The sequence below is a fragment of the Ctenopharyngodon idella genome, chromosome 2, assembly GCF_019924925.1.
Source record: "Ctenopharyngodon idella isolate HZGC_01 chromosome 2, HZGC01, whole genome shotgun sequence".
Lineage (NCBI taxonomy): Eukaryota > Metazoa > Chordata > Actinopteri > Cypriniformes > Xenocyprididae > Ctenopharyngodon > Ctenopharyngodon idella.
Window position 1 is genome coordinate 29,408,918 of NC_067221.1, and position 13,047 is coordinate 29,421,964.

The window sequence follows — 13,047 nt, forward strand, 5'->3', positions numbered from 1 at the left end:
AAGAAAATGTGTGTGCAGAAATAGAAAACTTCTGTTAAATGTCTTTGCATGTTCTTTGAAAGTATGAAAAAGGTCACTATGGTAACCTGGGAAGTGTGGAGGCGGGGCACACAGAAGCACCGCCCCCTGCCCCTCCTTCACATAGACCGCCTCCCGCTCGTCGGTGGAGAACATGTCCAGGTCTAAAACACGAAAACAGAATTTAATTAACTCCACACATCACTTTCACAAACAATAGCAGTAAAACTGCACTGAAGACACTTTTGAGTCATAATTCAGCAGAAAGAGCACAAGCGTCTCTGAAGTCTGACAGCAGAAATTAATATCCGTCAAGCACTGAACAATAACGGCTCTGTGTGTGTGTGTGTGAGTGTGTGTGTGTGTCTGAGTGTGTTTGTATGGGGGTGTGTTTGTGTGTGAGTGTGTGTCTGAGTGTGAGAGTGTGTGTGTGAGAGTGTGTCTGAGTGTGTTTGTGTGAGTGTGTGTACGTGTGTGTCTGTGTGTGAGTGTGTGTGTGTGTGTGTGTGTGTGTGTCTGAGTGTGTTTGTATGGGGGTGTGTGTGTGTGTGTGTGAGTGTGTGTCTGAGTGTGAGAGTGTGTGTGTGAGAGTGTGTCTGAGTGTGTTTGTGTGAGTGTGTGTACGTGTGTGTCTGTGTGTGAGTGTGTGTGTGTGTGTGTGTGTGTCTGAGTGTGTTTGTATGGGGGTGTGTGTGTGTGTGTGTGAGTGTGTGTCTGAGTGTGAGAGTGTGTGTGTGAGAGTGTGTCTGAGTGTGTTTGTGTGAGTGTGTGTACGTGTGTGTCTGTGTGTGAGTGTGTGTGTGTGTGTGTGTGTGTGTGAGATTGAGTGTGTGTCTGAGTGTGAGTGTGTTTGTGATGTGTGTGTGTGTGTGTCTGTGTGTGTCTGAGTGTGTGTGTGTGTGTGTCTGTGTGTGTTTGTGTGAGTGTGTGTATGTAAGTCAAGCGGACGTTCAGGGCACTTTAACAGAGCTCTTATAAGAGCATCAGGAGCGACTCACAGCCGAACTGAATGGACGCTCTCTGACTGACCACCGTCCCGAACTCATTACTGGCCACACACGAATAGTTCCCAGCATGCTTGCTCTTGTCTGGGATGCTGATGACCAGGTTTCCGCCCATCAGGCTGTAGTGATCGTCAATGACGATTTCTGTGTTGTTCAGCTTCCACCTGAGAACACAAACACACACACACACACACACACAGTAATGTTCAACTAAATAAAAACATTTCATCAACACAAACTTTGATGTTGGCTTGAGAAAGCCTGATCAGAACGTTTAAAATAGTTTAAAAAGCTTGAAGTTTGAAGGTTTTGTAGGCCACAGTCTATCAGAAAATGTTGTTACCAGTTACTGGGCAGATTCCTTAAACCTTAAACCCTATAAAAAGTTAAAAGTTATATATATCCATCCACCACGTTCCTTCAGTACTGTGTTAAGTAATAATGTTTGTAGCGTGGTAAAGTGTGGTGAACTCTGGGTGTAGGTGTGACCTGTATGTGGCGGGAGGGTTCGCTCGCGTCCTGCAGCTCATGATGATCTTGTCCTCCGGAGACTCTTCCGGGTAAATGGTGTCGACGGGCTGCTCCTCAAACACCGGCCCGAATCCTGACGACTCGTCTGAGACAGCAGGAGGAAATACAGTCAAACTCAAAGAATCATAATCACCAGATCATAATAACACATGAAACGAGAGAGTCAGGGAAACACACGTGATTAACAACAACAAGGCCAAGGACAAATATAAAAATAGATTTATATAAATAAATAAATGTACAAATGGTGCTGTCAAATCGATTAATCTAACACAAAAGTTTGTAAATATTTAATATATGTGTTACAAACTTTTATGTTAGATACGATTAGTCATGATTAATCGATTTGACAGCACTAAAAATAGATTGTGAATATATGTGAATAAATATATATGTGAATATAAGTATAATATGTGAAATTATATCATTACTATGGAATTGTGTACGAGGACTGAAAGTAGCATTATAATCAGTTTTCACAACACATGAACAGATACATTAGAAAAATTACATAATTAAGCATTATAAACATAATTACATGAGTGAAATTTGATTTGACCGGATCAGGAGGAGTTGACTGATATTATTAGTTCATATTATTTTCTTTCGGTAACATCAGAAGAAAAGTACATTTCATTTTCAAAGTACGTTACATTTTCTTAACTTGCACTGATAAATTATGCATAATAAGAGCATAATAATGTGCGTTAAGAGAGTAAAGCGAGTCCATTTTGACCCCATGTTGACGGTCAGTCATTTCCGGCTCCATTAGTGCATTAGAGACACACAACGAGTCTGACGCCACCGCGATTAATGACGATGATTAACTCGTGAACAGTTTGTTTTTCAACTGTTGATTATTTTAAAACTAAGTTGAAATGATGTGGGCTGACGGCATCAACTAAAGCATAAACCATCGATTAACATCCTCGTAGCTCACAGTAATGCTGTCTTTAAAGGTTCATCAATTATTGTTAAAAAACAGTTCCCCTATGGAGGAAATCAACAGAGTTTCTGCTTCCGGAGGCGACTGTTGTGCTCTATACAAATAAACTAGAGCTCACGTTCCTCTCTCATTCATCATATGCATATTTTGAGTGCTTGATGTTAATTGCATTATTTAGGTCACTTTGGAATGTAAGTTATGGCACATTTGAGATGATAAAAACATGACTTATATTCTGGAAACTATGGTAAATGTTGTCCACTGGATGTAAGTGATTCAGTGAGTGTATCCGGACAGACAGAGCCAGTTTGAGATGAATGAACTGAAACTCTTTTGATGATCTTTCAGGAATCTGCTGGCATCTCGTCTGCGCTCGTCTAATCAGATATGAATTATTCATGAGCGGGGAGTGTAATCTTCAGTTCACTCATGATTTGATGTTATTAACTCAACCAGGCGTCAGACGGGTCGGTTACTGATCTAAACACTTGGTAAAACAGTCCTGATTATCATACAGAATGACAAAAAAAAAAACAGGGTCAGACTCATAAAAGCATTTTTTCCCTTTGTTTTTATTAAAGAAACTAAAGCATATTCTTATGAACATTATTTTTCATTTTTTAATGCAAATTAAGCAACCCCTGTCCCGATCTGAATTTTTATTTGAATGGAGTACCAACTATACCATGATGTAAGATTACTATACAGTTTAAAACAAAATATGCAAATAAAAACGAATTCAAAATATTAACTATATTATCATATCGGTGATGCTAGAGTATTACAGCAGTTTGATTGACGCGCTCCAGCTCCGTGTGTTCTGTAAACCGCATGCAGTCGCGCGGATGAAACACACAGAGATCAAAGTCTCTCCAGGAATCACTAAACGTCTGGCAGAGCACGCAGGCTCCCGAGGCTCTGATGGTGAACGGGTGGAGGCGGTCAGGCTGTGGAAATGGAAATGACATAGGCTTCTGTTTAATCTCCTGCTCCCCCACAATGCCCTGCTTCTTTATTGGAGCCCTGAATCACTGTGACGTCCGTGAGATCTTCTCTGAACAAAGAACCGGTTCGTCTCTCAGACGTACCACACTGTCCTAACGTCTCACAGCGTGTGCTTACCAGGACACAATAGCTTTCCAGCAACAAGCCACTGTCTAAACATAACAGGTAATGTGACATCATATTTTGGGATGACGTCGACTGAAATAAACCTCAGTAAATCAACAAACAAACAGTTCTTTAAGATAAACGGTTGAACTCACCTCCAAAGACTCCTGGGAAATCAGCACATACTGAGCAAACTGAAACACAAACACAAAACACCATCAGAAACACACAATCTTTACATGTTCGATGAGATTTATTTTTAAAACCAATCAGACTCAAAAACATCCAGGAATGATTTAGTGCATCTCTTTAATTCTTCTTATGAGACGCATGTGAACGTCACAAAAGAGTAAAGTATGTTTGTGCATATTTATACAGTAAAACACATGAGGAATGACAATCATAGATCTGTAAGAATGACTAAAGCATCCATAGCAAAATCATAATCATATTTTAGTCAATACTGAGGTCAAGATTACGCACTTTTTAGAAACATGCATTTCTTGAAATTTTAAAAAAGTTGATTTAATTGAACTTTAAATATAATTAAACTGGAAAACAAATTAAAATAAAGGAAAAACAAAGAATCCGGCACAATAATCACTTTATCTCCATTATCTTGTTTTCATTATGGTTGGAAGCCTGAATCCTAATTGAGCATTAAGTCTGATTAAGCGCGAGCCGTGGTTCAGATCCTCTCTGTGTCTGTTTATAAAGCAATGACCGCTGATGTGTGTGAGATAACGGCTGATCGGAGCGCTGATGTCCTCTGATCACTGACCGTCTGAGTAACACAGGACGACAGCAGGACGCTCATCTGATACCGCAGATTTCAGTCAAACACTCCCAGCGAGAGGAAGGTTATAGTATTGTCATATACTCACAGCGAGAGGAAGGTTATAGTATTGTCATATACTCACAGCGAGAGGAAGGTTATAGTATTGTCATATACTCATAGCGAGAGGAAGGTTATAGTATTGTCTTATACTCACAGCGAGAGGAAGGTTATAGTTTTGTCATATACTCAGCGAGAGGAAGGTTATAGTATTATATACTCACAGCGAGAGGAAGATTATAGTATTGTCATATACTCACAGCAAGAGGAAGGTTATAGTATTGTCATATACTCATAGCGAGAGGAAGGTTATAGTATTGTCTTATACTCACAGCGAGAGGAAGGTTATAGTTTTGTCATATACTCAGCGAGAGGAAGGTTATAGTATTATATACTCACAGCAAGAGGAAGGTTATAGTATTGTCATATACTCATAGCGAAAGGAAGGTTATAGTATTGTCATATACTCACAGCGAGGGGAAGGTTATAGTATGGTCTTATACTCAAAGCGAGAGTAAGGTTATAGTAAGGTTATAGTATTGTCATATACTCACAGTGAGAGGAAGGTTATAGTATTGTCACATACTCACAGCGAGAGGAAGGTTATAGTATTGTCTTATACTCACAGCGAGGGGAAGGTTATAGTATGGTCTTATACTCAAAGCGAGAGTAAGGTTATAGTAAGGTTATAGTATTGTCTTATACTCACAGCGAGAGGAAGGTTATAGTATTGTTGTATTATCATATACTCACAGCGAGAGGAAGGTTATAGTAAGGTTATTGTATGGTCATATACTCACAGCGAGAGGAAGGTTATAGTATTGTCTTATAATCAAAGCGAGAGGAAGGTTATAGTATGGTTATAGTATTGTCTTATACTCAAAGCGAGGGGAAGGTTATAGTATGGTCTTATACTCAAAGCGAGAGGAAGGTTATAGTAAGGTTATAGTATTGTCATATACTCACAGTGAGAGGAAGGTTATAGTATTGTCACATACTCACAGCGAGAGGAAGGTTATAGTATTGTCTTATACTCACAGCGAGGGGAAGGTTATAGTATGGTCTTATACTCAAAGCGAGAGTAAGGTTATAGTAAGGTTATAGTATTGTCTTATACTCACAGCGAGAGGAAGGTTATAGTATTGTTGTATTATCATATACTCACAGCGAGAGGAAGGTTATAGTAAGGTTATTGTATGGTCATATACTCACAGCGAGAGGAAGGTTATAGTATTGTCTTATAATCAAAGCGAGAGGAAGGTTATAGTATGGTTATAGTATTGTCTTATACTCAAAGCGAGAGGAAGGTTATAGTAAGGTTATAGTATTGTCTTATACTCACAGCGAGAGGAAGGTTATAGTAAGGTTATAGTATCGTCATATACTCACAGTGAGAGGAAGGTTATAGTAAGGTTATAGTATTGTCATATACTCACAGCAAGAGGAAGGTTATAGTATTGTCTTATACTCAAAGCGAGAGGAAGGTTATAGTAAGGTTATAGTATTGTCATATACTCACAGCGAGAGGAAGGTTATAGTATTGTCTTATACTCACAGCAAGAGGAAGGTTATAGTAAGGTTATAGTATTGTCTTATACTCACAGCGAGAGGAAGGTTATAGTAAGGTTATAGTATTGTCTTATACTCAAAGCGAGAGGAAGGTTATAGTATTGTCTTATACTCAAAGCGAGAGGAAGGTTATAGTAAGGTTATAGTATTGTCTTATACTCACAGCGAGAGGAAGGTTATAGTAAGGTTATAGTATTGTCATATACTCACAGCGAGAGGAAGGTTATAGTATTGTCTTATACTCACAGCAAGAGGAAGGTTATAGTAAGGTTATAGTATTGTCATATACTCACAGTGAGAGGAAGGTTATAGAATTGTCTTATACTCACAGCAAGAGGAAGGTTATAGTATTATATACTCACAGTGAGAGGAAGGTTATAGTATTATATACTCACAGCGAGAGGAAGGTTATAGTATTGTCATATATTCACAGCGAGAGGAAGGTTATAGTATTATATACTCACAGCGAAAGGAAGGTTATAGTATTATATACTCACAGCGAGAGGAAGGTTATAGTATTATATACTCACAGCGAGAGGAAGGTTATAGTATTGTCGTATTATCATATACTCACAGTGAGAGCGGAGCGAGGCGGCGATCAGCAGCACGAGGGCCGCGTGGCTCATGGCTCCAGGGATCATGGCTTACAGCAGATCTTCAGACATCAGGAGCTGCTGGGATTCCCTGAGGAGTGAAACACGGATAATGAGACTAACAGACACGTCTGATATACAGCAGATTCCTGATCAGCAATCTTTCAGATGCCACAGACCCTCAAATGTGATCATCCTAGAACTGAAACAGCAGCTATATATTTCCACAGACCCGTTTGAAAACCGCTGAGCTAAACTAAAGCCTTAACAGGACTGACTTCATACTGGTTAGTAGCTCAACTTTTCAACCACCCAAACCAGTGTGGAGCAAATAATAACCTGTATTATGGTACATTTCAGCAGGAGATGGTCACATGATCATGATAATCAGCTGTTTAATATTCAAATCTCCTCACAATGACACACACAAGCTGCTTTCAATGGGGATTTGCACATGAACTGAATGAAAAGGAAATTATGACCGAGAAGAACAGAGAGAGAGTCACACATGGTCTCGTTTATATCTCGACCGTTTCTCCTACAGACATGAGATTAAACTCCTGATGATCTCACATGTCTCATATAGAGATCTCAATAATGTCTCACTCGCTCTCAGATTGGCTCAAAGTATTATGAAGATGCAAACAGATCAGCACCAGAATCCGTTCACTGTAACAAGCTCAAACAGAGATGTACTGTGGTATCTACAGAGAATACCATGGTACATAGTTATGTACCATGGTATGGTAAGATGTTGTAATGTAATATCAGTAAATTACATCATACTATTGATTGTTTATGCACAAACACGCATCCATCACTGGCTCCGGAGTCATCACATCTTTCCACATTATTCCAGCATATTGTTTCTGCTTCCTGCAGTCACTGATGATTCCATTAGAGGCGGATGGAGATCTGTGCACTGACCACACACACACACACACACACACGCTCACACACACGCTCACACATAACAAAATGCAGCTGCCCAGATTATTCTTATACACACACCAATTATTCCATGATTATTTACTTGCCCTTGTGTCACTTAAACCTGCATGACTTTCTTTCTTCTGATGAAGAACCAAACAACATTGAACCTCACTGACATTAATTTGTATGAAGACATTCAATACCTTCTCCTTTCCTTATGTTTTTGAAAGAGTCTCTTCTGCTCACCAAGGCTGCGTTTATTTGATCAAAAATACAGTAAAATTGTGAAATATTATTAGAATGTAAAACAGCTGTTTGTGTATATAATGCAAATATATAGTAAAGTGTAATTTATTCCTGTGATCAAAGCTGAATTTTCAGCATCATTACTCCAGTCTTCAGTGTCACATGATCCTTCAGAAATCATTCTGATATGATGATCAAGAAACATTTATGATTATTATCAGTGTTGAAAACAGTTTTACTGCTTTATGTTTTTATTGAAACCATGACAAATTTCATTTTTCAGGATTCTTTGATGAATAGAAAGTTCAAAAGAATAATGCATTTATTTGAAATAGAATTATAATAACATTATAATGTCTTTACTGTCACTTTCGATCAGTTTAATGCACTTTAATGATGTGAACACTAACTCGAGGCTCATAAACGCTCTTCCGCAGACGTCACTGACTCACAGCAGAAACTGACTGACCTTCATCTGGAGCTCAATGTTGTTTGCGTGTTGATTCAGCGTGTTCAAGTGCTTTGTGTTTAAACTCGGCTGAATAACCAACCAATTTCAGCTGGAATAATAACACCATTGAACCGACAGGAACCAGCAGATCAATGAGAAACGCTTAGCTGAGGAAAAGACACCAATACATGAGGTCAGGAATTATTATCGGTCACAGCAGCACTTGATCACACACACACACACACACACACACACACACACACACACACACACACACACACACACACACGAGACTACAGACAATCAGTGCTGGACGCGACATCTTCATCCAGATCATCACGTCACCGTCACAGAATAGACACATTCATGATTCTCCCAGACAGACATGCTAATGTTGATCATTTACTACTGTACACACGGGGATCACGTCAAGAAACAGTCATGAAAGTGTCTCTCTAAAGTGCCTTTTATTTGATTAATATTGTATTATCTGCAAAAAAAAAAGTTTTTTAGAAATATACTTTTAAGATCCAGTGAAGTGCACTAGTTTTCACGAGGGAATTCTCATGTTAGACTGACTCAACTTCAACCACAAAGATTGATGTGATCATGATCTACACAAACTCTACATGTATCACCACATTCACATGCCCTTCATGTTCACTAAAGCACAGTAACACCTGCAGTAAGCGTAACACCCTGAACAGCATCATCATTCACGTCTGGCTGTCCCATGAGGCCACAGAATCACTTACAGCTCAGTCCTCTGTAAAAGCGTGTGCGCTGCCAACCGTCCCAAATCCTCCCGCGCTCATTGTCTCCTGAACAAACGCCGGAGCGGGACGGAGCGCTATCTGAGATCAGGAGAGATCCGATTAACTCCAGGGACGCTGCTGAAGGAGAAACCCTGCTGTGAGCGGCGGGATTCAATCTCCCCGTCCTCCACGGCTCACGCTAATGACGTGTTCATCAGCACACGCACAGCTCCAGCACTCACATGCATGATGGGTAAAACACATAGTTGGGCGTTGATCAGGCCGCTTGCAACATCAAGGTCACGGGTTCGATTCCCAGGGAAGGCATGAACTAACAGCGTGTCCTAGTTCCTGCTCAAACTGAGCCATTAGTCTGTGAGTTTGGGGCGTTTTGCTGTATTGTGTTCAGCGTCTTTCAGAGAGCTGCAGATTTGGGTCACGGCTTTCACCAGCACTCTGAACGAACACTACAGACGAAACATCACCGGATCATCCAGGATCACTCCAGGTGAATATTAACACATCAGACATCAAATACACCAAATCAACCACATCTAGACTATATTAGACATTCAACACAGCGATGCTTCTGTCTAAAGACTCACCGTCAAAAAGATAAAGCTCATTCTGAGAAAGCTGGGAATCCTGGGAGCATGAAGTGATTTTTGTTTAATTGAGCCAATTTCATCACATTCAGCATAGCAGAAGACAGAAATCATCATGAGGAGACGCTGGTGTTTGACTTCAAAACAACATTCCTGCACGATGTTCTCAGAGTCACTCTCAGAAAGAGCCCTTCTGCTCAAACGCCAGCGTGCGTGTCGCGTACAGTGCGTTATTGTGCATCAAGTACATTACTGTGAATCCAGACGACAACATGACATTAAATGAACTCTGACATTTCATCAGCACACAGAGTCAAGGAGACATACACACACACTCACATACACAGAGCAAAGATCATGAATAAATGCTGCCATTACGGTAAATATCACAAAACATGAATAAATGGCATCTATTCTTGATTATATTTGTACTGTTTCTTCTTCTAAGCTGCTGTATAAACACACTAGCTGATAGACTCGTTTTAGATCAGAGCTTCTCAACCAGATCTAAAATGATCTAAAATAAGCATTAAAACAGGCTAAAACAGCTAAAATAAAGATATTTCTTATTTCAATGTACTGTTTTTTTTTTGTCTTTGAACAACCAGGATTCTTGGAAAACCTTAGTGTCATTTCTAGACTTGGAAAAGTCCTGAAAGTAATAAAATCTCTCGTTATTTACTCTGACACTCTCATCTCTGACATGCTCGTCACTCTGACATACTTGTTCCTCTTGTTACTCTGACAAACTCGTTACTCTTACACACTTATTACTCTGACACTCTTTACTCTGACACGTTCGTTACTCTGACACACTCGATAACGTTACTCTGACAAACTTGTTACTCTGAGACATTTGATACCATTACTCCAACACACTCGTTACTCTGACAGGTTTGTTACCGTTACTCTGACACACTTGTTACTTTGACACTCGTTACTCTGAGACATTCGTTACCATTACTCTGACACACTCATTACTGACACGTTCATTACATTACTCTGACGAACTCATTACTCTAAAACACTTGTTACTCTGAAACACTCATTCTGACACATTCGTTACTCTGACACATTCATTTACCGTAACTCTGACACACTCGTTACTCTAAAAGACTTGTTACTCTGACACACTCGTTATTTTGAAACACTTGTTACTTTGACATACGTTAATTTGACACTTATTAGACATTTGTTACCATTACTCTGATACACTCGTTACTCTGACACGTTTGTTACTGTTACTGACAAACTCATTACTCTAAAACACTTGTTACTTTGACACACGTTAATTTAACACACTCGTTACTCTGACAACATTGAAACAAGCACTGTCTGTAAAGCTGCTTTGAAATAATATGTATTGTGAAAAGTGCTTTAGAAATAAACATATCGAATCAGGCAGTTGAGATTTGCCATATAGTATATTGTTTTATGTGACTGTACAGTATTTAGGAGAATTATATATCCAACTTTATGTAAAGGCTCATCATGAGACTCTCTAGCAGACAAACACAGGTTTAAAGACACACACGCATGTCGCGTGTCTTCAGCCGGTGTTGGTCGTAGAGCGAGAGTGTCAGACATGGTGAAGTGTGTCCTCAAGGAATCAAGCATCATCTCAACAATGAGCCACTCTTCAGGCCGTCGTGACTGTCACTGCCATCTAATACAGACAGATGCGCTACTGTACGGCAGAAAGAGCCATTCACCCATCCAGACTTCATGAATCTGAACAGAAACACATCTGAGATTAAATGGAGTCTGTATTGCCTGGTTTCACAGACAGGGCTTAGATTAAGTCAGGACTAGACCTTAGTTAAATTAAGACATTTAAGTAGCATTTACAAATGTGCCATAGCAAAAAACATTATGTGTCTGATCTCAGTTTGAAACAACAGAGAGATGAATGAAGAGTGAGGCTACGGCAGACTCAACATCAGAGACGTGAGAGAGTCTCTGTATGTTCTACAGAACGACGGGTTTGAATTGGACCATGAGAACGCTGAAGCACCACGAACGCTCTGAAATCACACAAACATGCCACAGACGATATGAAGTTCACTAGGAATCCCACATCAGAGCGACAGGAACACTGTAAACAATCCGTACAGACATCTGCTTTAGAAACGTGCTTCTGTCATGAGCACAGAGGAAACCAACCGTCTGACTGATGCATTCTGGGTGTTTCTTCTGTGCTGTTGTTTCTTAATCTGCTCAGTGATTAATTAAACTATAGATTAGTGTCTATTAAATAGATTCCCAGAGGGACGGAGTGAATAAACACAGACCACAGAGTAAAAAGCTTCAAATAAGACAGACATCAATCTCATCTACACAAGCAGGACAGCATGTTCCTGTACACATTCAGCAAAGATAATCACAACATGCAACATCACGAATAATCAAATAATGAGGTTCATCAGCGAGTCTCGCATTCAACAACAGCAGTATTTTACACTGATTTCCTCCAGATGTTTCAAACAATCCTTCAATACAGAGTTTAAGCTGTGAACCAACCAACTAAACAAAAGAAGCATTATATGTTACTGTTCAATCTTAATTTCTCTGTAGACAATTGAGTGTGATTTGTACTTAAAAATACAAATATGAGCATGAGCTGAAATCACTGAATCGATGTGGAGAACGATCTCTTCCAAACGCAGTGAGAGGAAGATCAGCGAGAGTCTGATGACTTACATTCACAAACACTGATGATACGAATCTGACGGAACTCCAGACTGAAGAACCTCATCACTGTCGGCTACAAACACAGATATAGAGTCTTTATATAACGCTATATAACGCCACGATCTGTGGGTAAAACATCCGTCCAGCCCACACGCGGTTTGTCACACATCCGCTGGCTCCACATCAGTTCAACTGAATCTTTCATAGTCAGATTATCATCATCGCAGTCAAAATATCAGTTAGTGTTGGTGAGACCAGTTTTACTGTAGCAGCAATTACTGTATTCATTCTATTCTATATGATACCATAGTAAATATGAAGTGCCCTACATAAATAACAACATGTTCAGCGCACAAAACTCTCACAAATAATGATTTCTGAAGGATCATGTGACACTGAATTCAGCTCTTATCACAGGAATAAATTACATTGTACAGTATATTGACATAGAAAAAAAGCTATTGTAAATTACAATAATATTTAACTGTTTTTACTGAATTTTTGATCAAATAAGACTTTAATAACTATATATATTTATATACAGTAGAACTATTTTTCACTCTGCAATGCATTCTGGGTTTCCTGTCTTCCTAAAGTATGAATGCAGTGCTGCAGCAGAATCTGTCCTAAAGCAGGATTGACGCTGCCTACGTTCTGGAACAACAGGAACATGCAGATGAAGACGTGAAACGCTGCCTACATACAGACATCACAGTATTTAGGACTAGCTGAATATAAAAACAAGAGGAGTCTATGAAAT

General features: G+C 39.5%; 2 protein-coding genes across 10 annotated transcripts in view; one reads left to right on the forward strand and one right to left on the reverse strand.

Annotated features, from left to right (window-relative positions):
- LOC127494164 (stonustoxin subunit beta-like) overlaps positions 1–13,047 on the forward strand; it is a 231,044-nt gene that overhangs the window by 25,043 nt on the left and 192,954 nt on the right. The window lies entirely within an intron of this gene.
- The window catches only part of cntn1a (contactin 1a), a 30,944-nt gene that overhangs the window by 10,762 nt on the left and 7,135 nt on the right, over positions 1–13,047 (reverse strand). Inside the window, exons 2-6 of the mRNA XM_051860054.1 lie at positions 6,588–6,697; positions 3,765–3,803; positions 1,512–1,638; positions 1,017–1,186; positions 87–182 (exon numbers count right to left, since the gene is read on the reverse strand). Coding sequence (XP_051716014.1) covers positions 87–182; positions 1,017–1,186; positions 1,512–1,638; positions 3,765–3,803; positions 6,588–6,654 — 499 coding nt within the window. The 5' untranslated portion in view covers positions 6,655–6,697. The remainder of the gene's footprint in view (positions 1–86; positions 183–1,016; positions 1,187–1,511; positions 1,639–3,764; positions 3,804–6,587; positions 6,698–13,047) is intronic.